General features: G+C 47.9%; 9 protein-coding genes across 9 annotated transcripts; 4 read left to right on the top strand and 5 right to left on the bottom strand.

Annotated features, from left to right (window-relative positions):
- Positions 1–632: 632 nt before the first annotated feature.
- HD556DRAFT_476432 (uncharacterized protein) lies at positions 633–1,442 on the top strand. Its single transcript, XM_041310718.1, has 7 exons — positions 633–843; positions 907–939; positions 994–1,013; positions 1,071–1,085; positions 1,142–1,180; positions 1,236–1,336; positions 1,386–1,442. The coding sequence occupies exons 1-6, from the start codon at positions 771–773 to the stop codon at positions 1,299–1,301; spliced, it is 246 nt and encodes an 81-aa protein (XP_041166370.1). The 5' UTR covers positions 633–770; the 3' UTR covers positions 1,302–1,336; positions 1,386–1,442.
- Positions 1,443–1,696: 254 nt separating this feature from the next.
- Positions 1,697–2,491, top strand: HD556DRAFT_1436937 (uncharacterized protein; the record flags this gene model as incomplete). Its single annotated transcript, XM_041305626.1, has 4 exons — positions 1,697–1,838; positions 1,895–2,126; positions 2,185–2,233; positions 2,285–2,491. The coding sequence occupies 4 exons, from the start codon at positions 1,697–1,699 to the stop codon at positions 2,489–2,491; spliced, it is 630 nt and encodes a 209-aa protein (XP_041166371.1).
- A 3,011-nt stretch (positions 2,492–5,502) lies between these two features.
- Positions 5,503–7,398, top strand: HD556DRAFT_1326064 (uncharacterized protein). The gene is given in 13 exon segments (XM_041301533.1): positions 5,503–5,648; positions 5,703–5,735; positions 5,786–5,805; positions 5,862–5,876; positions 5,928–5,966; positions 6,026–6,054; positions 6,112–6,125; positions 6,177–6,209; positions 6,220–6,222; positions 6,367–6,426; positions 6,485–6,619; positions 6,679–6,910; positions 6,967–7,398. 13 exon segments carry the CDS (start codon positions 5,576–5,578, stop codon positions 7,025–7,027), a joined length of 747 nt encoding a protein of 248 aa, XP_041166372.1. The 5' UTR covers positions 5,503–5,575; the 3' UTR covers positions 7,028–7,398.
- A 714-nt stretch (positions 7,399–8,112) lies between these two features.
- HD556DRAFT_1326085 (uncharacterized protein) lies at positions 8,113–11,945 on the bottom strand. Its single transcript, XM_041301534.1, has 7 exons — positions 11,387–11,945; positions 11,078–11,331; positions 10,980–11,020; positions 10,795–10,926; positions 10,118–10,740; positions 8,879–10,061; positions 8,113–8,826 (listed from the first exon to the last, which is right to left on the bottom strand). The coding sequence occupies exons 1-7, from the start codon at positions 11,548–11,550 to the stop codon at positions 8,401–8,403; spliced, it is 2,823 nt and encodes a 940-aa protein (XP_041166373.1). The 5' UTR covers positions 11,551–11,945; the 3' UTR covers positions 8,113–8,400.
- A 167-nt stretch (positions 11,946–12,112) lies between these two features.
- HD556DRAFT_1326093 (uncharacterized protein) lies at positions 12,113–15,181 on the bottom strand. The gene is made up of 10 exons (XM_041301535.1): positions 14,779–15,181; positions 14,339–14,548; positions 14,169–14,285; positions 13,872–14,113; positions 13,630–13,824; positions 13,184–13,578; positions 12,961–13,027; positions 12,684–12,897; positions 12,482–12,613; positions 12,113–12,419 (listed from the first exon to the last, which is right to left on the bottom strand). Exons 1-10 carry the CDS (start codon positions 14,977–14,979, stop codon positions 12,390–12,392), a joined length of 1,803 nt encoding a protein of 600 aa, XP_041166374.1. The 5' UTR covers positions 14,980–15,181; the 3' UTR covers positions 12,113–12,389.
- Positions 15,182–16,137: 956 nt separating this feature from the next.
- Positions 16,138–17,098, top strand: HD556DRAFT_477514 (uncharacterized protein). The gene is made up of 3 exons (XM_041310719.1): positions 16,138–16,354; positions 16,511–16,571; positions 16,633–17,098. Exons 2-3 carry the CDS (start codon positions 16,518–16,520, stop codon positions 16,963–16,965), a joined length of 387 nt encoding a protein of 128 aa, XP_041166375.1. The 5' UTR covers positions 16,138–16,354; positions 16,511–16,517; the 3' UTR covers positions 16,966–17,098.
- A 567-nt stretch (positions 17,099–17,665) lies between these two features.
- Positions 17,666–19,977, bottom strand: HD556DRAFT_1326104 (uncharacterized protein). The gene is made up of 5 exons (XM_041301536.1): positions 19,646–19,977; positions 19,232–19,556; positions 19,076–19,183; positions 18,524–19,023; positions 17,666–18,465 (listed from the first exon to the last, which is right to left on the bottom strand). Exons 1-5 carry the CDS (start codon positions 19,801–19,803, stop codon positions 17,952–17,954), a joined length of 1,605 nt encoding a protein of 534 aa, XP_041166376.1. The 5' UTR covers positions 19,804–19,977; the 3' UTR covers positions 17,666–17,951.
- A 975-nt stretch (positions 19,978–20,952) lies between these two features.
- HD556DRAFT_1225929 (Mss4-like protein) lies at positions 20,953–21,833 on the bottom strand (the record flags this gene model as incomplete). Its single annotated transcript, XM_041297046.1, has 3 exons — positions 20,953–21,061; positions 21,115–21,173; positions 21,255–21,833. The coding sequence occupies 3 exons, from the start codon at positions 21,831–21,833 to the stop codon at positions 20,953–20,955; spliced, it is 747 nt and encodes a 248-aa protein (XP_041166377.1).
- Positions 21,834–23,838: 2,005 nt separating this feature from the next.
- Positions 23,839–25,506, bottom strand: HD556DRAFT_1326123 (uncharacterized protein). Its single transcript, XM_041301537.1, has 3 exons — positions 25,336–25,506; positions 25,219–25,281; positions 23,839–25,169 (listed from the first exon to the last, which is right to left on the bottom strand). The coding sequence occupies exons 2-3, from the start codon at positions 25,255–25,257 to the stop codon at positions 23,931–23,933; spliced, it is 1,278 nt and encodes a 425-aa protein (XP_041166378.1). The 5' UTR covers positions 25,258–25,281; positions 25,336–25,506; the 3' UTR covers positions 23,839–23,930.
- Between the last annotated feature and the right edge of the window lie 115 nt (positions 25,507–25,621).

A 25,621-nucleotide genomic window follows, 5' to 3' on the forward strand; every position in this document is an offset into this window, starting at 1 on the left:
TTTAGCGTAAAGTATCTTTGGTGCATCTTGGCAAGCATCGGGTCTGCATTATGGACCCACCACCACATGTGTTTAGCCTACATGACGAGGAGGTGTGGATGACGGAGGAAATGAGTGCATTGGATTAGCTATTGGCGGATGAGCCTGAGTCGGAGGCGTTGCAGAGGAGTGGGAAAGGTGGTGTTTCAAGCTACTGTCATGCCGGCACAATGCGAATTGTCGAAACGGTGCACGAGATTTTTTCTTCGGTGTTTCAAGTGTAATAAGTAACCAAATGCGGTCTAAACGTCTTCTTCACCTCCTGCAGTTTCACTTGCAACACACTGTTAGCTAGCTAATAGCTGCACAGGATCCGGAGGTCGCATTCTGCTAGCATAACAGGAAAAAATGAAAACAGAATAGCTTGAAACACATTAGCCTTTCCCACTCTTCTGCAGCGCCTCCGACTCGAAGTCATCCGCCAATAGCTAATCCAATGCGCCCGTTTCCTCATCCACACTTCCTCGTCATGGAGCTATAACCTAATGTTATAGGCTAAACACATATGGGATGACACTGCAAATGTGATGTGGAGTCTAGACCTGAGGCCTGATGCTTGCCAACATGTATCAAAATACTTTACGCCGGTTAACACGTTGTAGTCCGCATTATTTTGCCTAGGTCATCCAATACCAGGAGCAAATATAAAGTCTATTTTGGCGACAAAAGCGCTGAACTCAACGTCCATAAAGTTCGCCACTCACTCATATACACCGTCCCTCGAACTCATCATGACGCTAATCTCAAATGATCCCAGTTGGTGGCCGCTAATTGTTTCGTTTCGTAATTCAAGCTATTTCGTAGGTTCGTGGAGAGTCAGTCAGATGGTGTCAGTCACAGTGCCTAACCTTGACTGCGGTTTCGCAGTTGCCTCCTCTACTGCGATGGTATATGATTGGGGTGAGCAAGGTAGTCTTAAAGAATCAGTGATAGCCTTATGATCATTGCGCCCAGCACTGACATTCGGGAAAGAGGTGGGTTTATGTCATTACTGGAGCGGCCATCACACTCAAAGCATGGTTTAATACCAGATTGAACTAGTCTGGGTGAGTAATGTCCCATCGATCAGACGAGCAATACCACGGTATAACTATATGGGCAGAGGCCACGCTGGTCCCTCATGACCTTTCTATATCTTTGGGTATGCAGCTTTATAAGTGTGGTTGGAAATTTGCGTTGACACGAAAATATTGTAGGTGCGCTGTGCTGGGATACCATATATTGTGTGGGTTTGCAATACCAACAAGTGGAAACTGTACTAATAATATGTGTTTCGAGATCAGCCTGTCCATGCTACGTATGTCTCCTCACATCCACCGTGTTTATTTCTGACCAGTAGCATGCAGGAGTTCTTCCGTCGGTCTCCACAACAGATGAAGTGCGTGATCTTACACTCATCCCTGTCATTCCGAATCCATGCAGCTAAATGCACTGCTATGTAGGGGTGAGTGAGATTTTCTACCAGGTTGTGATTTCATTATAACGATTGTGATAGATGTGAGTGCGTTTGACGTGATTGATCACCTGAGTCTGATCGGTGACTATTTTCAGGCAATATTATCTACGCAGTATTGAATGGGTTGGCTATGGTTGTAACCGCGGTTCTGGGTGGTGAGCTCCTTAGCTGCAATACTTACTTCAACAATATTGATCCATCATGCAAGTTCTCATAATCATCCGGTTACATGCCATGTATCTGGGATCCAGCAGGATGCTCATGATTCTTGTTGTAATTTTCGTGCCTGTCACGGTCGCCTGCGCAGTGATGATAATAATATCAATCAGTCACACTCCAGGGGGTGAGCTTTGAATTGCGGACAATGAACCAATGCACGTGCTCATGGACAAATCCCAGAGGAATACATCCTCTCCGGGACTTACCAGTGCACCTATGTCTGGGAGGGAAACACCCGAATTATAGGTTGTATGGCCTGGGCACTGTACACTATGTGGGAGACCCTCGCACTGTGTCTTGCAGTCTGGATTGCTGTAACACACCTCCGTGAACTGCAACAACTATCGAATGAATGGACTATAAGAGACTGCTTCATGGTGTTGATGAAAACCCACGCAGCTTACTTTGTAAGGTGAGCGTGTAACTTGAGTGTGGTTGTTTTTTTCTCGCTGAAGGTGCGTACATGCTAGCTTTGCCACTGTTTCTTGCTTCCAGCTTGTTTATAACTCCTCGACTATTGTACGCCGATCTATCAGATCTGCATGTGACCAGTATTCATCATTCTCATAGGATGCATCCTCCATGGGATACATATTTGCTGTTCTTGAATCCTTCTGGAGCTTGCAGTTATTTGTGCTGGGTCCACGCCTCATCCTTAGCGTTCGAGAATATCATGCCAAGCTCATAGCCGACTCCAATCCAGAAACAGGCATATCTACGATTGCTTTCCAGGAGCATGTCAGCGTGTCATGCCGGTCAATTGACAATGATACGTAGTACTGGAGACGCTCCAAGTGATGGTCACTTGGTGAGTCGTTGTCTTGAGTAATTATATCCAGGGAGCACGGATGAAATAAATCTTTTCTTCATCATAGGACTGGAATATCATGTTGCGAAGATCACTACTAGTTCACACGTGGGTGGAATGATCAGGAGCATCTTACGAGAGACAGCCACAAAGTTGTGATATCGATCTCGCACGGAGATACCAACTGATGACATGGAAGCATGCGCATGTGGCGCTTCTACCAGTGAAACTGTCAAGTTTACATTGTAGTTCTGTTGTCAACAGTGGCTGACGATTTTGATGGCTCCAAAATGCCTCGGAGAACATTTGGTCTCCTATGAGAAGTGATACTACTACTTCCAGAAGACGCAAAGGAATCTCGAGAGACTGGTTGCGGCCTGAAAAGTCCTGAGGCCGAACAACGCAGTGGATAACAACACAAAATAGGTTCCAACTTTGGAAGAATGTGCAATCCAATCCAATCCAATCCAATCCAAGGAACTTTGAAATTTGATTCTCCGTGTACAAGGTTGTCATGGAACCATCAGACTACTGCGCTTTGACTGCGCTAATCTACACCCTGCCTTGTGATATCCGATCGCTGTTCAGTGTCTATAGTGGGCGATTTGTCTTATGCCTCTCATACACTCATCATGTTCCAGCATAAGTCTAGATACCGGATCAAGCGAAAGAACACCACTGGCCTGCGATAGCAATCGGTCTGTATCGTTCGAAGAAGCCCTTGGCTCCTTTTGTGGCCAAAACCTATTATGGGCGTGTGTTCGAGTCGTGTTCTTTCCCCGGGCCCAGCCCTTGAAGCTAGGTGTCTTCCAAAATTTGAACTATGGCACCACGCATCTTAATGATGCGCTCGATGATGCGCTCGGCTCAGGAGATCGAATGGCAGGCAGTCGACATAGAACATGATAGGTAATCTGGGATAATGAAGGTATTTGTCAGACAACTTGCAAGGGAGAGGAACCCCCACCTTGACTACTGTCCAGACCATGCACAATTCGCAGTTGCCAGGTGCTTTTCTTCATCCATATCTTGAGGGTCGATACTCTGCTCTTCCCAACTCTTTCGTGGCGCTCGAAACTGCGCACAAGGTTCCTAATTGTGGTCTCTTTGACGGGGACTATTTTTTCGAGGGAGCCCATCATCTCGCGAGAGAAAAATTTGCGCTCGATTTCAATGACATTCGCGAAGTGCATTCTGTACGTCGTGTAGTCTGCGCTGAGGATGAAGTTTATTCAACCACTTGGACCAAGGGGCAGTATGTGTGCTGGACGCTGATTTTGTCTCTGGCAGTAACACATGAACCGACGCATCGACGTCCTCCTTGTATTTCGTTCCTTTGAGAACAAACTCGACGTAAGTTGGTTGAGCTTGTGTTGCATTGGTTTACGATTTTCAAAGTTCCTAGGCAAGCGTCCTTTCATATGCCTATGATGATACCTACGCACAAACAGATGCACATGTTCAGGGTAGAGTAACGTTTTCAGGCAGGCGTTTCACGGATGCCGCAGTCCTGTCGAAGCCATGGGGCAGATCCCAGGCTGTACTGGTAATGAAAACCACATGGAGGAAACTGAAGTAGTGCGGCTTGTGGAACGAATAATGTGTGCACTTGGTGATAGTAAAACTCGTTGCTCGAAGTCCCTGACCGAATGGCCACTATGCTCCGACAGGAATGACCGCTGGATGAAACGTTACCGTGGACAATCAAAATCAAGGAGAGCCAATAATAATGCATTTATATACAGGTTTCGTCATATGAGCGCGTGGAATATTAATGCTATCAGTGGGGCAATGAGATGGCAGATATGTAACGATACAACAACCGGAGCACAAACGAGTGTAAGCCGTACAAAAATACTGAAGAGGTTTGCTAGAGCGCATTAGTGTTCGCCAGTAGCAAACAAAGCTAGAGGGATTGTGTATCATTGGTGAATAGTGCACCGTCCAGCGCGAGGTCTAGTACATTTACATACCAGTTCAAGCTATTAGTATGGTACAAAAGTCGTGAAAACAACACAGGCAGAGCACTAGACGGGTAGCTACTGCTGCGCCAGGTCGGGTGTATGGTTAGTACCGTGGCTGTGTTTGTACTTCCATAAGCGGCTCGCTAAACAAACTGGGAGTCCAATTGTGAACCACGACGTGATTTTCTTGATATACCGCTGTCAGTGCAAACATTATGTGATGTGATTGGCATCATGTGTGGTCCCGGTATCCAACGTCTTTAGACGTGCCACAAGGCTGCAACCATCAGACTACCTCGCGGATTCTACCCAGGCCCTGCCCGTGATGACATTCTCACACGGTGAGTTATTTAGTTGACATCACGTTCTACAGGAAAGAAAAAAACATTTCATCATCATAAGGCAGAGTGCAACGTTCCATGACATCGAGCAAGGGTCTTGTAACATTCTTAGAACGAGTAAGTTGGGCTCCCTGGTTGTACACCTCGTGGCTCTCGTTTGAGCCATCCAGCCAGGATAGCGTTATATATATTGAAGGCTAGAGCAGTCATGCAATGGGTTGCCAACCGGGTTGTGTAATTTGTTGATGCGCCATGTGGTTGATGGATTACTCATGCGTCATGCACCGCTTTTTGCACCAATGTCATACTATACTTACCAAATTTTTGGCCCTTATGAGCCTATAGCCGGTGGGTGAGACGTGTGCACGAGGCGACAGATAGGCTGCATCACCCAATAGCCTGTGTCAGGCTGATGTCGTCATGTGATACTATGGAACTCCTGAGCTGATGCAAATGCGGCAGGCTCTTGAGAATCAAGTTAATCAAGTTCCGGAACCAATGAACAGCTTTTCAAAATTTCGAGGTGTTGTATTCCTCGTGTTCAACACTGCGTTTTGCATATTCAATTTGATTCAATTAAAGATTCCGCCTCTGCATTCTACTTACTTTGGTCAACCGATGTGGCAGGAAAGTACATTCATCCTCATATGGCTTATTCGGTGACAAACTTAGCGCCGGACGGTGGTATATCTAGCGCAAACGTCATCTTCATATGTCCATCACACTCACTTAGACCCTTCCCTCCAATATGACTGTTATATCAGATGGACCCGAGTGGTGGCCGCTAATTAATTCATATCGTTTGTGCAGCTATTTTTTAGGTTCGTACAGGGTGTTGTGGACGCCTTGATTTAACCTCAACCACGCTTTTGCAGTCGCTTCCTTTACTGCGGTCGTATACGATTGGGGTGAGCAAGATAGTATTGCGGAACGACTGATGTGCTCACGATATTTCCAGCCCTGACATTTGGACAAGAGGTAGGTTGATGCTATCATCTGAGCAAACAACCGTTTTACTAACAATGGTTTTATAGTTAGAACTGATCTGGGTGAGCAATTTGCCATATCAGCAGCTGGTGTATACAATGAACACGAGGTAGAGACAACGCTGGTCCCACATGACCATTTTATATCTCAGCGTATGTAGCTTATGTTGCAAGCGCAGCTGGCCAGTTGTGTTGACTTCAATACATTCTAGGTGCGCTACGCTGGACTACCATACGCCGTGTATGTTTGCAAGGCTTACCAGTTGGCGCTGTGCTAATCGGTCATTATCGTAAATAGCGCTGTTGTGCTGTGTATGTCTCCTCACATCCACTGTTTTTGTCTCTTCTCACCAATGGCATCAGCGGGTCTTCCGTCGGTGTCGGTATCAGATGGAGTAAGTCTTGTGCTAGTACCTGCCATTCCCATTTAATCACTTGCACTCCTTTGTAGGGGTGAGCACCTAGACTGGCTTGTTAAGTAAACATACTGACTTCAACAGCTGTGAGTCTCTTGGTCCTCCTACGCTCATCGCTAACTGATTAAATCTTTCAGGCAATGTCATGTACTTCGCACAAAATTGGATGACCGTGGTGATAATTGCCATATTGTGTGGTAAGCTGCCCAACTCCACTGCCCCAGTGGTATTGACTCGAATGAAACATCATGCAAGTCATCGTGAGCAGTCGGTTATATGCCATGTATCGGCGATCCAGGAAGATGCTCGTCTTCCTCATTGCGATCTTCCTACCTGTCACAATCACCTGCGTAGTGCTCGCCGCAATAGGAAGCAGCTATATTTCTGGAGGTAAGCTTCGATTATAAATGAAAGACTGAAGCATGCAAGGCTTATCGGTTGAATATCAGAGGAGTTTATCCTGTCCGGCACCTATCTATGTCAATATGACCTCAATGGAGTTGTCAAAATTCTGATGTTCATGACATGGATCCTCTGCACTGTATGGGGGGTTCTTGCACTGTGTCTTGCAGTCTGGATTGTTGTAAAATACTTCCGTGAAGTGCAACAACTATCAACAGGAGGGACCATTACAAACTGTTTCATGGTGTTAACAAAAATTCACATGATTTATTTCGTATTGTGAGCTCCTAATTTTAATGTGGTCATTTTTTCCGCTGAAGTTCCTTATGCTCTAGTTTTGTTGCTGTTTGTTCTATTGGCCTCGGTGCTTTCTCTCCAAATTTATATGTAAGCTGATATGTTATCGAGTTCGTGTTTGTGACTGTTAATCATTTCTGTAGAACTCATCATCCGCGGGCGCTGAGGTTTATAATGGTGTTCTTCAAATTTTGTTGCTTGTACAGATGTTCGTGCTAGGACCACGTCTCATCCTTGGTGTCCGAGAGCATGACGCTCAACTCGCAGTCAACACCGATGCTGGACCGTCCTTCACCACTATCATCTTCCAGGAGCACGACCTTGTGTCGATTAGCAGTAATGTGTAGTAAGAGACACGCTACAAGTGAGTAACACTTGTCGGGTTGTCATCTGCGGGAAGCACGAGAATTTCATTTAGGGTTTTCATCATGGTGCTGATATACCGTATTTAAGTAGATTTAAAATAAAAAGTAGGTCTTGGCAGACCAACGCTGTGTTGTGTCACTGCGGAATTGTACTAGAAACTCACTTCTGACTCAATAGCAGCATCTCGTAACTAACCAGGGTGGATGGTCCATTTTTCGACATTAGCGACCGACTTGCAGTGCATGCACAGAGCCATGTTCTCATAGGACAACCCTATTGCTTCAATGCAGAGTTCAAGCATGCTTCTACCTGATAAACGATGTTAAATTGGCTGACTACGCTAGCAATGGTGATAAGGACATACATAATCCCTGTCGCTTAGGCCTGGTACGATTTGTTTCAACAAAAACAAACTGCCACACCAGTGCGCCTACCTCTGCCTATCTCCGCTACGCTGTCCCGAGCCCACAGAACGTGCTCAACAAGATGATGGATCGCATTCTGTCGGCACGATACCAAAGTTTCATATATGAATGGAATAGGTTGAAACGCAACTAACAGATGTACATGTGTTTCATCGACGAAAATACTGATAGACCCTGGAACTGATATAAGCGGGGCAAATCCGCAACGAAGATGGGAAGTCTATAGAGCTTGATTCAATCGAGGGAACGCACTCGATCGAATTCCTACCTAGATAAGATTTGCGCCAATCATTTTGACTTGCCAACCTTTTTGCTTGTCTATCAAATCCATCTATCGTTTCAATTGCAGTATAGCTGTTTGCATGTAATTACATTGATGATGCATCGATGAGTAGCAGGATCCTGCGCAATTTCAACATGATCTTGTGTGTATTGCTCATCTGCAAGTTATTATCACCAACACAAAAATTCTAAAACGAAGGCAAAGCAATGGAATATCGAAAAAGTAACACAACATATGTCAGTGTCTACGAGATGCGTACGTATATACAGTGTACAGATGCAATGGGAGATGCAGATGGGACGATGAGCTACCGAGTCTATAGATGAAGCAATAATATTTACAGATACATTACACAAATAACATACAACATGCGTCCAATTGATTTCTGGGTCCTTTTCCTATGCTGTCGTCCGCGTTTTGAGGTCGCGCAGTACACTCTTGACGATACGTAACCATACGTTTGCGCGGTCTATCTCGTCAAAAGCGCTGTCGATGTGTGCGCTAATTTTTCGCAGGAGGAGCCTGCGCAATGCTCGTAAGTCTTCGTCTTCGTCATCGTGTAGGGTAGCGGCTAGAGATATATTTGAGGACTGAGCGGAAGAGCATCGCGAGGAGGTGGCGCTACCGGGAGAGAGGTAGAAGGAGCGCGAGGAGTTCTCAGGATATACAGAGGGGGCAAGGGAGAATGCAAAGATGGGGTTGTAGACAGGAGGGTACCGCGAACGGAGATTTTGTATCATTGCTTCACGCGTTTTAATGGAGCGCTTGATGATGCGCTCGGCGCGGGAAATTGAATGACAGGCAGTAGAAATCAGATGGTCAACCTAGAACAAGTTCATTAGTCACATAAATTGTGATGACGGAAACTGAACATACTCCATGAAGGCACTCGTCGATACTCGACAAGTCACGACTTGCACCGGAGAGGACCATCTGGGAGGGGTGAACCTTATCGCTTGAAGGAGACGGGGACAACGATGGAACTCTTGAGGGCTTCTCTGAATCTGAGATCGTGACAGAGGGTTGCCTGAAGTCCACCTTAACCTCCGTCCCGACTGCACATTCGCCGTCTAGGTCATACGCAATCTGCAGTTTTAAAGGTTTCTCCGCCACGATTTTCTTCTTCAGCCAGGCCTTGAGCTTCGAAGCTCCACTTTTCTCAACTTTCTCGTAGCGCTTGCGACTGCGCAGGAGGCTCTTGAGCTTGGTCTCCTTGTTGGGAACTTTTTCTTCGAGAGAGCTCATCGTCTCGCGCGAAAATAATTCACGCTCGATTTCAATGAGATTCGCGAGGTGCGCTTTGTACGTCGTGGAGTCTGCACTGAGAATGAAGCTATCCAACCACTCAGGCCAAGGAACAGTGCGTGCGCCCGATGCAGATGTTGTCTCAAGAGGTAGAGGTGCCGAAGGATCGGTAAGAACAGAAGCATCAGCGTACACCTTGGGTTCTGTCTCTTTGAGGATAGACTTGACGTAAATTGGTTGAACTTCCACTGCAGTGGTTTGTGAGTCTTCAGAGTCCCTAGGCGAACGTCTGCGTTCTGAGAAGCGCTCGAGACTCCGACCATCAGGAAGTGCACGAAGGTGTTCCTCCACGTCATTCGAAGTTGTATTCCACAAATGATCGATAGCGTTGAGAGATGCCCGCATATCGCGTAAGTCACTTGCGGCATCGTCTACTTGCCCTCTGAAGTGGGCAAGCACATCGTACCCGAGCTGCGAGGTCTCATTCACCACGCTCGCCAGGCGATCCAGCCCCTCATGGTCACGGACAAACTGCGCTTCGGTCGAGAGTAGGGTGAAGTTTTCAAGCAAGCGGTCCGCGGATGCAGTCACATCAAAATCAAGAGGAAGATGGGAAGCCGGGCCATTAGAAATGCGGACCGTGGGTGGGGAAAGTGGGGTTGTGCGGTCCGTGAAAGAGGTGACAGATGTGATAGAACTCGACGTTCCTGGCCTTATGGTGCGAACAGAGAGAGACGACTCCGGACGGATGAACTGTCCGTCAGGACTAAATGCGGAACGGAAGATTGGGCGTGCGACTTCGAAGGCTGTAAGGCTGTGGCGAATTTGTTATGGCCTTGATGGAGAAACATGAAACACAAATGAACTCACCCTCGGGAATTGCGCAGATTGCGAATGGTGCCTGTGGTGTCACAATCAAGAAGAGCGAGGAGTACATCAATACATTCGCCGTGCTCAGCGGCTACATGAATACAAGTTTCGTCATGCTTGTCAGGTGCCGCGAGCGGTGCACGAAGATCACGGATAAGATGGATAGCGAATTGATACAATAACTGGGGTGATTCTGGAATGTCGTCACAGACGCGTGCGAGGCGTGCAAAACAGTGGAGAGGCGTGTAGTGCTCGCCGGTAGTGAACAAGCTGATGTCGGCGCCAGCGCGATACAGGGCATCGAGGATCTCGATAGAGGGATTTGGTACAGATACGCAATAGTGGATGGCGCTCCATCCTTCCAGATCGGGCACATTTATGAGAATCGGTCCGGGGTCCAATGGGGAAGGTTCAAAAGATTGTGAAAACAACAGGGGGTACAACACAGAAAGATCGGCAGAAAGTACAGCTTGTACAACAGAGTCGGTCGCGAGGTATATAGAATCAGATGAGAAAGTCGTGGCGGGTGGAATGCTTGGCGCAAGGTTGAGCTGAGTGGAGGTTTGCGGTGATAGGTGGTCAATAGCGATGCTAGGCCTGCAAAGACCTCTTTTGTTTCCGTTCTATTACGACGTATCAGTACCTGTGCCCAGACTCATGCGCTACAAATCGGTTACCTGATATTCACGAAGACGGTAATTGCGTAGCGCCTGTTCACATGTCCACAAGACGCGCGGATGGGGTAAAGCGAATTGAAGGGAAGATCGATGATTCCTGTCTCTGAGATCGGGCCTAGCATTGTGAGCAAGCTAGCGAATAGTGATTAGGTATCTGAAGTCCGCGCGAGCTAAACATAACGTACCAGGTGCTGGACGACAGCCAACCTGCCGTCGCGTGTTGCGTCTATCATAGCGCCGTCAATTGAAATTCAAAATGTGCTAACTGTCGGACGAAACTCACACATGAGAGGTGTCGCACCATCCGTGTCCTCGGCGTCGACGGAGATAGCGCCTGAGCTGCAGTCTAGAAGAACTTGGACAGCTTGGGGCATATCAAGCCAAGCTGCCATGCCAAGAGGAGTTACATCGTTTATCGAGTCTTGAGGCGCATTCAGCGTGAATAATGAGATTTCTGGATGCGACACAGCCATGCGGAGGACTTGAAGACGGTCCTCAGACAAAAACGACGCGTCAGACGCGTCGATAGTCTCCCACCTGAGCCCGCAGAGTGAGATTCAGTAAGTTTTCAACGCGTTAGAGAATGACTCACCTGTCGGCTGTGAGAGCACATGTCAGAATAGTTCTACCAGAGTTGTCAGACGCGTTAATGTCAGCTCCAGACTGGAGTGCATCGCGCACTGCGGCAGCAGAGCCCTCTGAGGCAGCCTGTAGCAAAGCAAAGTTTTCAAAAGAGCGTTGTACACGACTTATCATGGTGTTATAGTCGTCAGTCGTAAATAGCGCGCAGCGAGTGTGAGAGGGAATGAGTTATGGGCGTTGGTCGTAGGGCGGATGAGTCGGTGAATGGAAGAAGAAGAGTTGATTTTGTGTAGTTGAAGGATGGATTTGAGTTTTGTATACGTACAGATAATGACTTCAAATGGGGCACAACGAGGCAAAAAGTCGGTCTTCTCAGTCTTCTTCTCATTGATGTTCTGATGAGGCTCATAGTTGCAGGCGCCCTCGAGCCGGCTTGTCCGACCGGCCTCGAGGCGATCACGTAAAATAAAATAAAACATAATGGTAAAAAGAAACAATGCACCTCCCATCGCTCTTTTGTGCGCTTCCCATTGTCCCGGGTTCATCTATATAGTATAAATTCAGTAGCAATACAGGTAGCATTCAACCGTTTGAGTCAATCTGTCATTCACTCTAACCTTCAGGGTAGTAGTCTCGACGACAAAAACTTAAAATCACCCAACCCGTCATAAGTATGCAGGGCGGTGGCGAATCTGCTGGGAAATCATATAGTAACTCATGATGAACCTATCCCCAGAAGCAAACACATATTATGAGTTCATTGCGTGCAACAAACCGAAATACTTCGTGATATGATAGTAATATGATAATGAAAACGTTACATTGAAACTGATACGATGATGCATGAAGTACTTTCAGCTTGCCAAATGTATATAGAGTAGTCATGGCATGGGGTATCCCTGACCTAAAGTCCATGACCGACATCCGCGAATTTCCCGTAATCGAATCGAACATTCTAATAATAAGTGTGAACCGATTGTAAGACGGGAGTTCGCCGTATTAAAATTCATGCATTACAGAAATGCATCCCGTGACAACGCCCCCTGGACAAACAGTGGTAAGTAAAGGCTTCACTGGAAACACTCTAGACAGACACCCCACTCACCTTGACTTGCTCAAAGTTTGCGATCGCACGGTCGAAAACCCACGCGTTATTCTCGAGGCAATCTACGGCGTACTTGGCATTAAGACCCGTCCGCTCGCAGATCTGCATGATCAGATTACGCTGTGGTTCAGACTAACCAAGTCAATGGTGCGGAGATGAAGACGTAAGTGAAAGTGCATGGACAACGGAAGCGAACACTTACAAATGTTGATATGGTGTGTTCTAGCTGCACACGCGCGCCGGCTGGGATCAATGAAGATGATGATGCGATGGATCCCGCTGGTTTCTGTTGCATTGGAATAACATCCCCAGCTTGCACACGCATCGGTCCTGGATGCCATGCATCATGGGTCGAGTATGCTCGTACAGACCACTGGTCTGACAGTACCATAACGTCCCAGCCATTTAATTTAGCCCTGTCAGATTAGTCATTGTGTCAATGGCAAATGCCGAGCGCACACGATGAAAAGGCGGCTTACCGAGAACCTGGGGGTGCGGGAGCTAGGACAAACGCCCTGTCGAATGACCGAATACCCTGCGAAGGTTCTGCGAGAAAGGAAAAAGTCAGCTGTGAACACAATGACGTGGGATCGAGGAAGAGAGAATTCGAAGACGCGAAGGTCACTGCATCGCAACCAAGGCAATAGAGCATAGGGATGTCCAGGCCAGCCAAAAACTTCCGCGTGAATCGCGGGTACATACCTTCTATGAATTGCCCATGTAGGGAAATGAACAGTTTTAAGTTCTCGCCCTGACCCACAGGCCATGCATCGATGCAGAACTTCTCTGGTGAACCAGATACGTCATGTTTCGTTTTTGGTAGTGTCGACATGGCTCGAATAGCCTCTTCGCTACCTAGGTGGAGGCTGTTAATGACTTTGTCACCGCCACCTCCCATGCGATTAAGATTTCGGGAGCCATTGTTGAGCCAGAGACCCCAATCAAGCTTGCGCTGATTGGGCATCTCTTTAGATACGTGAAGGCCCTGTATACGTGCACGAGATGGAATAGCTGTATTACATGAGAACGAGAAAGTTGCTGAAGGGTGGTATGCATCGAGAAGGGTAGCTCGTTGATCATCAAACAACGGGAAGAACCTAATAATTTTTTATCAGCAAAGATACGAGATATAAGATAAGATGACGCACCGAACGAGGAAATTGCTGACAATCGAGTCTTCAACACCCGTGATAAATGATGGCCGCATTTCATATGGAAATGTGGTTGCAGTAGCCCGTTTTTCTGTTACGACAGTAGACGAAGGTCCGGGAGCGTCGAATGCTATAGTAGCAATGGCCTCCTGATCCAGCATTATCAATGACGTGAAACGCCGTGCCATATCACTGAATGTCGTTAATTAAATGACCCTGATGACCTCCTGTCAACGTACCTCTTGTACTTATCTCCCCTTCCATTCTGAATCTCCAGTTCTCTTAATGGATTTCCGAGGAGTATGAGTTCTCGCAAATGCTCGAGCTTCCCTTTCCGCCCGGAGATAAAATCAATATCTCGCCAAACCTTGAGGTTATTATTTTGCAGTGATAGATTGGCGAGCTTAGGAAGATAGTGCGCTAGCGTTGAAAGGAGCTGACCGGAGCTGATGTTGTTATTTGCGAGAGACAGCGTTTGGACCTATCGGTCAAAGCATGAAACTCCACCAGAGTCTGGAAACAGAGATTCGACTTACAGCTGGTCTCAGGTGCGAGGCTAACTTGAACAAAACCGAGGCCTCTCTTACTGAGGAAGCAGGGGCGCCTGGTGGCAACAAATTGTGTTTCTGAATCTCTGGATCGTCCATCATACTCTGCCCATGATATCAACCACTAAGATTCGAGGACTACGTCTGTGTCTACTCACCTCTAGGTTCAAGAACCTCAATTCGGGATTCCACCGTCTGTTCACAAAATCTTTCCACACTTCTACTGCTTTCACTGGTGTGTGCGCCTTGCTAGGCGTTACACCTGCAACTGCCGCCGTAACGGCGTTCCTGCGAAGCCGCCCCACCGTCGAAGCGCCGCGGATCGTGAGAATATCTGACGCGCCGCCTGGTTGTGTCCGTGCGGCGAGCTGTCCATGTGCGAGCGGCGGTGGGTGCCAGACATTTGTAAGCGAGAGTTTTACACAAAAAGGAGACGAAGAACGGATGTAGATAGACAAGACAATGGGAAAGGCAAGGGGTGATATACGACGGCGATAAATACAGCGACGTACAAAAATCCCAAGTCATAGACATGAAAACATTCAAAGGGAGATCAACTAAGCTAAGAAATGCGAACGGGGAAAGGTCTCATATTTACCATGCTAGCTCGACCAGGGCCGTGAGGCTCCTTGTAGGCATCAATCGGACGTGTGCGGTGTGTGCGGATCTTCGAGGCGCCCTTGCGACCACCAGGTTTGTCCACTGTGGCATCTCGCATGCGCGTGTCGCTGTCGATGAGGCCAGCGCCCCTCAGCGTGGTAGTTGCGAGCGTACGGCTCGATGTCGGGCTTGAGAACATGATCACGTTCGTTGACAACACAAAGAATTATTGTTTGTATAAAGTTGTCTGTGCAAGTGCTGGTACTGGGGATGGTGGTGATGGTTCAGGAGTAAGAGGCGGCGGCTGGACTCTGCTGTGGCCAGTTGAATCAAAAACGGAGGTAGGCGAGCGCTTCCGACCAAGAGGTGACAAGGCTGACTCAGCACCGTGAGTGCGCTTTATTTAGTCGATGACTCCACTAGGTCACGGTGCCTAGACTCCCGACAAAACCATACTGCTATTTAACATCGATCGTGAACCATCCAGGGTCATTGAACAACTTGAAGGTTCTTAAACCTTACGCGTTAAACTTCACCTCTGATCATTTCCGTGTATCTACAACCTGAGGGCCCCGGCTGACGGGTTCTTGCTATCATAGCACAGGATACCGGCGAACCATCCTTCCTGGACCAATGGGACTGCGTAGTGCACGGGAAACAGTATATGGTGAAGGGTTCCTTCAATTCTTATGCGCGTTCTGCTCATAGTTTGAGTTTAAATTGTATCGTGCAAGTCACGTTGAATCAACATATCCCTGCCGCTTATTTCAAATGGTGTCGCGGCAGCTGGACTGGTTTCTGTGCGATGAACGTACACAAACAGGGTGAAGGTGCTGGGATTGATATGGAAATTCCCGGTGGTATCTTGACTGGCATGGCCACAAACGCCACGATGTTTGCTGTATGGGCCGGTGTCAGTGAACTGGCCACCGTCCAATAATAAAGCACCCGTTGATCAACTTCTATCGATTGTTGCGGAACAGGCATTGTTCTACGAGGAATTTCAACACATCAATACAGGAATCCATGAAACGCGTCAACGGGTGCCATACCTTCTAGCAAATTAAGGCTGTTGTGTTATTTCGCTTGTTCCTGTTCAATCGCCGCTCAGGGTGGTTCAACTCAGGTGCTTCGGCGACTATGCAGCCAATCGGTGTGCACCTTTCCATCTGTCGTCATCAGGCCCTTCAATTTGAACTGCGTAGGGACACGATCAGCTAATCGTCCACAGGCCCGATGCTCGACGAATACTTCCCTCCTAATTAATGCATGCTGACGTCTAGTTCTGCGACATTTCTGGCTTCTCCTCCCTAGCTACTACCCGTCGTCATTGTCATGGGGTAACCATGGAACAGGATGCAGGGTAGTGTTTGCAGGCGCCATGACAGATAGCTTCATACGCTACCCCAGAAAGCTTCTGCCTCTATCTGACTCTTGTTTCATAGTGGTCCATATGGTTTTCAAATTAATATCCGCAGCCCACGTCAAACAGCGGAAATGACATCGCACAATACCACCGGAATTCGTTGCAGAAATGTGCTTTCATGCTATAACAGATCGGTCTGATAGGCCAGGTATGTTTACCGCTTTGAACGGACTGGCATTGCATGGCCTTGTGATCATTTGGGTTTCTGCGTTTGCCAATTACGGCTCGGCCTTCTGGCATAAAGTATATAACCCCAAGAATAAAGTCCTCTCATTAACTGGTGATTGATTCTCTTCTCATTCAGCACAATCATGTCGCTAGATCATTCTCTACCAGTGCAAGGCCACCTGTTTGATATTCCCACTGTTAGTCTTCTTTCCTGATCGTCATACTACCTATCGCTGACGTTAATGTGGTGTTCCACAGGACTTTCACAATGATCCCACTGTGTACGCAAGCCCTGAGCGCACCATCTGTCTGTGGGACGTCGGCGGGGGCATACCATGCGGCACGTGCATCAGCGTCTTGGATCTTTCAAAACACGTACGCATGCATGGAGTGAAAGGGCCTGGGGATTTGGAGATACAGTGTACATGGGATGGCTGCGCAAGATCCCCCATGAAACGGGAGAGCATCGTTCGGCACATCGAGGAAGTGCATGTACAAGTCAAATACCGGTGCAGCCAGTGTTGGGCTTCTTTCTCTCGCAAACATACGCTTAGATCCCATATCTTCAAGGCTCATTCGCACGTATCGTAGTACATTTTCCTGGTTCTTTGCACATTCATTTCTGTGAATATCTCCTACACCTTAGTTGTTGTCTCTGTATATTCTACCATTCCTAGTAATCCGTAATATATTATATTTGGATTTGTAGAATCGTACCCATCTACTTGCATCCTATTTTCACAATGTTTGTTGTGCCTGCTAATCCGAAATGTGAATGTGAATGCTAAATGGTCCCGAACCGGCGGCCGGTCGTCCTAGCCGAGAGGCTGTAGGCGAAACCTCTCTGGAGGTGTAGTATGACTATGACCAAGCCGCCGGCCGTTGAAACCGATTGGGATTCTCCTTCAAGACACCAAACAAATTCGACGAGCCTCGAGCCTATTCAGAATCGTCCAACCAGACTCGAGGCTCATAACAATGTTAATGATGATAAATCCAGGATGACCACGGAGATGGTACTACATAGTATTATTCGGACTCCCGAGGCCTTAACAGTTTAGGGCAGGCCATATATACATATTAAAGCCTCCAAGGTCCTGCCAGCAGCGGCGCCTTGACCCTATGCAGCCCTATGCTTGGACTGCAACCATCACCATGGAAGTGTTTGAAGCATATGAAACAGAGTACTAGTGTGCGTGTTCGAGGTTTAGCATATTACTTTTTTAAAAAACAAAACAAAGCCTTTGTGGTAAGCCCCCTAATCACAGGGAGCTTACAGTTTACTCGAATGTACTGGGCATATTACTCGCATATTTTATTTGCTCGAACTATAGAACTTATTCCCAATACAAAGTCCGCGAGCCCTGCGCGGTCGCAACAAAATGATTTTACGATAATTCTAGACAGGTGAATACAGGGTCTGCAAAAAGCACAACACGTCGACCGACCATATACGCGATATCTACACGTAGAAAACTAGTGTCTGCACTGAGCTGCATCGGTATCAAAAAGTAAGATAGCAAATTATTGAGCAAAGGACTCCCGGCCAAGGGGTAAAATCAGTAAAAACATGTCAATTAACCATCTCGGCGCCCTCCGTTCGGCTGATACATGAACTGATGTGTCGATCCTGAAGATGCAGGTTTCATCACAGGTGCTGGTCGTGTGCGATAGTAATTTCCGCTTCCCGGGCGATCTATCGGGTTCGTCGAGGTGGATATAACAGGTGAGGTTGTAGCAGCAACTGTCGGCATTGGATATGGGAGAGTACGTGTTGGCGGTTGTTGGTGTAGTAGCGGCTGCTGCTGTTGCTGCTGCGTTTGTGCGTGTCGAATTGCTGGAGAAGGTTGAGTGGACCCTGGTGCTGGTGTTGAAGGTGTTGGAGAAGCAGATGCTCCCTGTGCGGATTGAGAAGCAGACGTGGGAACGGTATTCGGGACTGGAGTCTGATGGGCAGCATCTGTACTTGTTGGTGTGGGAGCTGTAGGTGGAGGGCGCTCAAGTTGGCCATCCGTCTCCCGTTTTCGTTTCGTTCCTCGTGACGAGGACTCTTTCAACCCTAGCGAGGTTGCTTTTATCAATATTTGGTGTCTATCAGGCCGACTGATAAGCCCCTGAAAGAACTGATGCGGCATGGTAAAATATTTACCTCGTGCGAGAGTTGCCCCATTTTTCGCATAGGGCATCCCATATAATTTCCCCGCTAGCGTTACGGTGCTCCTCAGCAAGCTTCTTTAGCCTTTCCGTTTCTTCTTCGGACCAGGCACCCTGGTTTCCACCACTTCCCGCAGCACCTCCTGTGCTTCCACTCGCAGAACCTGTCGCAGGTGTTGGGCTTGGCCCAGGTGGAGGGACAGGAGGATAGTAACCCCCGTATCCGCCATAGCCATAGTATGGTGCGGTGGGGTATGCTGGAGCGCCGTATGGGTATGCTTGCTGATGACCCAGTGAAACAACAAATGATTGCGGATCCGAAATTACTGGCGCTGTAGTGATGGGGGATTTACCGTTTGTAGAGGATGTGGATGGCCCAGGTTGGGGTTGGGGTGGTGGTGGCGGCGGCGGTGGTGGCGGAATGGGAGCTGCGTAACCAGGTACGAAGTATGGTGCAGGTGGAGGGTGTGTAGTTAATCGAGAGGGAGATGCCAACTTTGAGAAATAAGGACAAGACAGACTTGACAACCAAAATCATGTGACTCACAAGGGTATCGCATATTCTTTTCGCTTCACCAAGCATGGCCAAGGGATCTACTTTCACGCCAGGGCCCATCTGGTAACATTGCGCAATAACAAGGGAGGGTGTAGCTTTCTGGGCGAAGTTATTTCAACACCTCAAAATCACGCAGCGGACGCTTACAACAAGCTCTTCAGCCGCTCCATAGAACTCTGCACATAAGTTTAGCACACGCCACTGAAACTCATAATACTGCTGATTGTGTGGTTGTATCTCTCCTGGAGTAGGAGAGGCGGTATACTGGTAGAACCCGTGTTGTGGTGGGGATGCCTTTGTGGTAGAATTAGCTGGCTCCTTCAAGTCAGTAGCTGACGCCCGTGACCGTCTGTTTTTTGATCCACGGGGCCGACCAGGACGCCTTTTGCGTTCTGAGTCTTGTGGCGGGTCGGGTTGTGCTGTACCTGCACGCTTTCCAGCTGCAGTTGTACTTGATTGATGTTGTGTAGATCTAGACATGACGAGCACATACAATATGAGTATTTACGAATACTTGCAATCAGACGCGCGTCATCATAACACTTTACAGTAATTACGCACCCAACGCCAACCTCGTGATCGTCGTCTTCACGATCAAGTTGCTCTTCGACGACACCCTCGTCTTCATTCTCTTCCTCTTCTTCCTCCTCCTCGTACGTAGGCACTACGGGAGGATGAAGTGCATGGGAAAGCGGTTGGTAGTGCTGTGGATTGTCCATGCACACGCTCCGGGTATGTGATACAGGGATAGATAGGAATAAAGAATAGCAAAGTTTCGCCTGTTTATTTTTTTTGAATATCTCGGGGTGGTTGTAATCCTGTCTGGCGTTGGGGTTATGTCGTCGCCGTGTGAATAATAAATCATCAGATTATTCCCATGTATACATCTATTTGGCACAGGTTTATCTCTTTCTGCCGCGACGGCACACAACATCAACCTAGTGAAAGTAAAGGGTCCTAGGCTCTCCGTCGTCAGCGCTTCATCATGTTTCATAACTCGTAATCGAATCACTAAGGCCTTGACACTGGGTTCTGGCTCCAAGCTCCACGCGCACGTTTCAGGTCTGGGTGCCAGTCCTCCAGCGCCAGCGTCTGGAAAACCGTCGTCATCTTATTTTGGAGCAGTACATATATTCGGAAACTCGAAATATCAATTCTCGACTCACTACATATCCTCCGCACTTTGTGCGGACATCAAACAATCGCTAAAGATAACCGGAGCGCTAGAGGGCTCTTAAAAATATTTGAAAACGTCGCCCTGTGAACGAATCAGAGCGCTAAAAGACCGTGATCGGTTCCCTGGCAGTACTTACTGATATGGACGTACCAAATATTGCAACAAGACTGTGAGTGTGTTCATCTGATAGTATCAAATTGTGAATGTCATTCCTGCAGCAATAGCACATAATTCGATACCATGGAGCCAACTGCAACTGCGTTATACTTAGACAAGAGCGCCAAAGGTGCGGAGATAACTCTGGCGGCAATCAACGCAGGAACCATTATTTTTTTCACACATTTCGCATGGTAAATGCGAGGAACAATTGACCACCTATCACAACCCTCAGTCCCTCTTGGGCGGCGTACAAGCCTTAGCTACCGAGCTTACCGTCATCACGCTGGCTTCTGTTCTCGAATTTCGCCAATCCAACGAACCCATTTCTTGCTGTTTTACGAAAGGCAATATCGCAACGTACTATGACCATCACAGATATGCATCAAACTGTTTCATTTGCGGTCTGCGCTTCATGGCATCAAATTAGGCTTGTGACCAACCTGACTTGTGGTACCATGTCGAGTTTGACTACGTCGGCACTCTTCTCTTTCCAAGAAGTATGCGGACTGGTTACAAATCTAACAATACCATCTCATGCGCGTAGCTCCTCATCAGACCCCTTGTATCTAGACATAACGCGCAAGACATCACTCATCTCCTGCATGAGCTCACTGTCATCCTTATGACCACTCCACTTTGGACTGACAGCTGATATGTCAGAACAAGGGGTGACCAGGCAGATGTACCCCCTTACATTCCGTCGCACACTTCCATGATACGCTGACCGTAGAAAATATGGCAACTGGGTTGAAACTCAAGAGGGACTCCACCGTAATGGCCTGGAGGATGGATATCTTCGTGTTGCGGATCGTGGAGCCCTTTACCTGTTTCTACCGCCTCGCCATCTTTTGCGTCAGTAGTGTTCAAGCGTGCTTCGATAGGGGGAAATTTGAAGCCACTTGGATATGCAAGCACCGTACGCTTCCCCTCGTCGAAAAGTGGGGCCCGACAGATCTCACAGGAGACTTTGCACGGGACATGATGACAAGTATTTTTCGTCGTGGTAGAAAAGAAGTGGAGAGCATCACTAGTATTCTGCAGAATGCGAACACTTGTCTTTGGAAAGATGACCGCCCACTGAAAGGGGGCGCCGTGCAGCTGTTGGCATTGTCTGCAGTGGCAATACTTCGCATCGAATGGGTCGCCCGCAAAGGCAAAACGCACTGCACCGCACCAGCAGGATGACTCATATTTTGTCTTGAAGAGCTCCTCGCCGCTTACACCACGCGCTGGCAACCAGTTGTATGGTGGCTTTGACATCCAATCTTTCTCAGAATCACCGCCGTCGGATGAGGGGATAGGAGGAGAGCCGCGCCAGCCAGTATCGGGAATGGGCTTCTTATCATCCGAGCGGTCAGGATGATGATGGAAGCAAGAATAAGGCCTAGTCTTTGTTTGTGATTCTGGATGCATCGATGAACGTTGATCGTGAGCGACATCGTAACATCTTGCTCATTTCAAAAGCTCCGAAGTGATGTCACCTGATTTTGCTTCCGTTTACATGAGCTTATGTGAGCGTAGATGGCCAAATATAAAATTCAAAATTCAAAAAACATCAAACAAACTCTGACCCTCAAAATGCACAAGCATACCAATCGCAGTGAGCCCTTATGTGCAGCAAGTAGGCTCGACCTGCATCTTCGTTCCTAAAGCTGAAGACAGGCTTTCGATTTCTGGTGCTGCGGGCTTCTTTCAACCACTCTTGACCTTGTCCTCTCGAAATGCGAATCACCACCCGTTTTGATTGACTTCTTGACCAGGAAGCTGCCAAGCCTCAATGACCACACGACGAGGGTACCACCTTGGAGCCAAGCGTGGCAGCTGAAGAAATGTAGATTATAAACGGACATAAGTTTACCGGCGCATGGATGGCGCATGGACAAGTCAGCTGTATATTTGACATTGGATTGCCCATTTATATCGTAAGCGTGTTTCTTCCTTCAGGTTATGCCATTTGATGCACTCATAACAGTCAAACATGGTTCCTGCATCAGCTCGCCCTGCAACGATTTTATTTCCCTCGCTTGATTGCAGGCTCTCTCGCACTCAAAGCCGTAGGGGACATGCAGAAATATACGTGGCACAGTGAAAAAATTCTTTCATTTCCAAGGGAGTATGGAGCTGGAGTCGTCATTCGATATCTTCCTGATACGATTTAGGCTCATACATCGTGTGTAGCTATGTGGGCGAACTCGGTGTCTGAACTTGGATGTTCGGTCTCGCCGTATTATCTTGCGCATTACCTGTTTCTGCAGTAGTTGCGGCCGCTGAAAACCCTCTTTTGACTTATTTTCTACTTTGACACGCGAGTTGAAATGAAATTATCTGACCAGCATAATGAATTTAAAATCGCCTTGCAGGTTTTAGGCATTCCTCCTCTCGAGCACGCCGCAGAGAACAGTTTGGTAACAATAAGAATAGCAGGGGTATAAGAGGTGAGTTTTCGAGTATAGACCGTTGTCTTTTATATTGCGGCGGAAAGCCTTGCCTGCGGATGGTCCATTGGCGACGGGGGGCATACCGTTGGCGTCGGGGGTATGCACTGATATCCGTTGGCATTGAGAAGCCTGGTTCATTATAGGATTTCTTGCTATTTCTCGATGCATTCCTTTCTTCCTCCCGTTGGAATCGAATATGTGGCTGCCGGTCCCGATTCTTTCGCTCCCGTTGGCATTGGGATCTGTGGCTGGCAGACTGCCGGTTCCGAGAATCCGGTCCCGTTGGGTTGGTGTGTCGAAGCACTTTCTGATCTTCTGAAGTCGTGCTGTCAGTTGGGCAAGTGGTCGAATTAGCAACTAACATGCCACCTTAGACTTGCACACAAGCCGAGAAGTCACTGTACTGTTGATTACAAGTCTTGCTAGTACTTGCGAGAATTTGAATAAGTTGCTCATCCGCCAGGTCTTATCGGTTCCAAGAGGGCGTTAATTACCAAGCGCCCATAGAGTTCAGATCCTCATCTTTGTGCTCTGCGTCCGTTGGGTATGGCTCTTTCTTCGCCGTCGGTGCTTCACAAGCGATGGTTCTGATTTCAGTCACCTCCGTCGGATGTACCGTTCTTCTATGAATTGTGATTTGCAAACGATGCACCATGCTTGTTTCAACCCCATGATCCGTTCTGCGCACGTGACTTTCATACAAGATCGTCTCATTCACTCCCAACTAGTACTGACGAGATCTTTGTTTCACCAGTACCGTGCCAGTATTTTCTCCTAGAGAGTGCGTGAGTAGAGTGTGAGATGAAGGTTTTCGGGATCATGATGTCGTTCGCGACTCACGCACGTTTCTTATCTTGGCAACAATGAGCTGCATCGATTTCTAGTTCCCTGTTGCGCTTATAGGATTTTTTGGACACACTCACAAAGTTTCTCCTAGTATTTCGGTACCGGCGTTGATGGCTTTACTTGGAAATAGATCATTTAGCATGTGTGTGGCATAAGTAGGTACTAGTACATCAGGTTACAGAGACCAGTGTTGAAATTGCGTACACGTTCCAAAAATAGCCGCCAACTATGGCCTACAAACCATTAACCCTTCCTCGTACAGGCCCACCATGTACAATGAGCCGGTCCTCGAATCCCTGAGTGTCGTGCACGATGTTCCAAATACACTTCCGTCGCTCTGGAACAGTGTTTCCACTTCCCATTCTTCACTAGCCGGGACAACTTCTGATACCGACAACGGCGCACGTAAATCGTATTTCCTATCTGCTGCATGTGCGCTCTTTGCAAAATGTGTTTTGTTTGAAAGGGGAGTGAGCGAGACGGCCCAACTTGGCGCGCGCGCATCTGTTTTGTTGGCAGCAACGGCAATGAGAGATGGGAAATGTGGATGCCCTGTGACGATGAGTGCGCCCTCCTCGTCAAACATGATGTTGTCATTGAAGAAGGGGAGGCTAACGGTCTCCCTGTATTTGAGTGCATTTGTGGTCATGTTGCGGTCGTAGAAGTAGACATGACCAAGAGAAGTAGAAGACAGTGCGAGAGTCGTGCCGTCTGGGGAGATGGCGACGCCATTGGCGAAGGCCACACCGAGAGCGGCTATTTCGTGCGTGATTGTGCCATCAGGGTTGACTGTGACATGTGCAAGCCAGCCTAGGGGCAGTCCAGCAACACTCTCAACCAGCGGCAGGGCGGGTGCAAGGGGGAAAGGAAGTCGACGAGTCATGAGATGGTCATTGCTGACGTAGAACGACGTCTCGCTCGTTAGGGCCAAGGCATTAGGAGACACAAACCAAGGCGATGAAAGTGTGCGTTTCCAGAGTGCCTGTGTTGGGGTATCTGGGGAAATGGTAAAGTGCTCAATTGTTGTCTCTTCACGTGCGTGATTGACTACATAAAGAACAGATGGGGCCCCATCCTGAGAGGGTGTGACTTCCATCCCAAGTGGGTGGAAGTTATGTTCTTCCGGGTATCCATCCAACTCAATACGCTGTAGGCTATTGTCTACTGTATCGATCAGCCAAAGGTAGGCCCTTGGTTCGGGATTGCGCAGGGGACCCATGACTGTGTTCCATGCTTTGCGGTTAGGGTCGCATCCCGCTATAATGAAACGGGCAGTTACAGTGCCACCTGTATCCAGGTGGTCCCAGAAAGTCATGTCTTCGCAGTAATCAAGGGTATGGGCTGGCTCTTGAAGAATTGTGCAGTGCGTATGGACATCGCCATTGACATAGTATGATGAGGGTAGTGCAGGAAGAGTGAAGATGCCATGTTTAACAAGACGACCACTCCGATAGATGAATGTTGCCTGTAAAAAATGAGACACGATCTCATTGCTTGGACCAGTGAACACATACTAATAATACAGCAAGGACTGTCAATACTCGGGAGAGCATGACTGACGTTTATACTAAACCGAACTTAACATGCTTCATCTGTATGCTCACCCGAACTAGCTTAACAGACTTACTTACCTATATGCAAATAGAGCACCAACGAGATACGGAGTGAGAAGAGAACAAAGTAGTGCTGCGGCAGCAGGCGACGTCGGACTCAGGGTAAGCAAGAGAGTTTAACCAAAGTCCCAGCCTAGTAGGAACTCCCACTGACTGGCATCATATGATGTTGTATACGTCACTACACGTGTTTGTGTTGGATTATATTTTTTTTCCACTGAGGTCATCTCCTTCCGAGTCTCGGCCAGGTCAACCCAGGCGTGGCCGCTGCACAAATCACAGCACAGGATCGGCCGCTACAGTA

This window comes from Suillus plorans (assembly GCF_016647745.1).
Source record: "Suillus plorans strain S12 chromosome Unknown HD556scaffold_3, whole genome shotgun sequence".
NCBI classification, from domain to species: domain Eukaryota; kingdom Fungi; phylum Basidiomycota; class Agaricomycetes; order Boletales; family Suillaceae; genus Suillus; species Suillus plorans.

Bases quoted from the DNA above. Each gene is read 5' to 3' on its own strand.
- HD556DRAFT_476432 (XM_041310718.1), top strand. From the start codon at position 771: ATGACGCTAATCTCAAATGATCCCAGTTGGTGGCCGCTAATTGTTTCG. The intron at 844-906 runs GTTCGTGGAGAG...GCGGTTTCGCAG, and splicing joins TAATTCAAGCTATTTCGTAG to TTGCCTCCTCTACTGCGATG. The intron at 940-993 runs GTGAGCAAGGTA...CATTGCGCCCAG, and splicing joins TGCGATGGTATATGATTGGG to CACTGACATTCGGGAAAGAG.
- HD556DRAFT_1326064 (XM_041301533.1), top strand. From the start codon at position 5,576: ATGACTGTTATATCAGATGGACCCGAGTGGTGGCCGCTAATTAATTCA. The intron at 5,736-5,785 runs GTGAGCAAGATA...CGATATTTCCAG, and splicing joins TGCGGTCGTATACGATTGGG to CCCTGACATTTGGACAAGAG. The intron at 6,427-6,484 runs GTAAGCTGCCCA...ACATCATGCAAG, and splicing joins GATAATTGCCATATTGTGTG to TCATCGTGAGCAGTCGGTTA.
- HD556DRAFT_1326085 (XM_041301534.1), bottom strand. From the start codon at position 11,550: ATGATAAGTCGTGTACAACGCTCTTTTGAAAACTTTGCTTTGCTACAG. The intron at 10,927-10,979 runs GTACGTTATGTT...ACTATTCGCTAG, and splicing joins TGGCTGTCGTCCAGCACCTG to CTTGCTCACAATGCTAGGCC. The intron at 8,827-8,878 runs GTATGTTCAGTT...AACTTGTTCTAG, and splicing joins TCGACGAGTGCCTTCATGGA to GTTGACCATCTGATTTCTAC.
- HD556DRAFT_1326093 (XM_041301535.1), bottom strand. From the start codon at position 14,979: ATGTTCTCAAGCCCGACATCGAGCCGTACGCTCGCAACTACCACGCTG. The intron at 13,028-13,183 runs GTATGTACCCGC...CCTTTCTCGCAG, and splicing joins ACATGGGCAATTCATAGAAG to AACCTTCGCAGGGTATTCGG. The intron at 12,420-12,481 runs GTGAGTGGGGTG...CTGTTTGTCCAG, and splicing joins CAAACTTTGAGCAAGTCAAG to GGGGCGTTGTCACGGGATGC.
- HD556DRAFT_477514 (XM_041310719.1), top strand. From the start codon at position 16,518: ATGTCGCTAGATCATTCTCTACCAGTGCAAGGCCACCTGTTTGATATT. The intron at 16,572-16,632 runs GTTAGTCTTCTT...GGTGTTCCACAG, and splicing joins ACCTGTTTGATATTCCCACT to GACTTTCACAATGATCCCAC.
- HD556DRAFT_1326104 (XM_041301536.1), bottom strand. From the start codon at position 19,803: ATGGACAATCCACAGCACTACCAACCGCTTTCCCATGCACTTCATCCT. The intron at 19,557-19,645 runs GTGCGTAATTAC...CGTCATGTCTAG, and splicing joins GATCACGAGGTTGGCGTTGG to ATCTACACAACATCAATCAA. The intron at 19,184-19,231 runs GTAAGCGTCCGC...AACTTCGCCCAG, and splicing joins GAGCGGCTGAAGAGCTTGTT to AAAGCTACACCCTCCCTTGT.
- HD556DRAFT_1326123 (XM_041301537.1), bottom strand. From the start codon at position 25,257: ATGCTCTCCCGAGTATTGACAGTCCTTGCTGTATTATTA. The intron at 25,170-25,218 runs GTATGTGTTCAC...CATTTTTTACAG, and splicing joins CAGTCCTTGCTGTATTATTA to GCAACATTCATCTATCGGAG.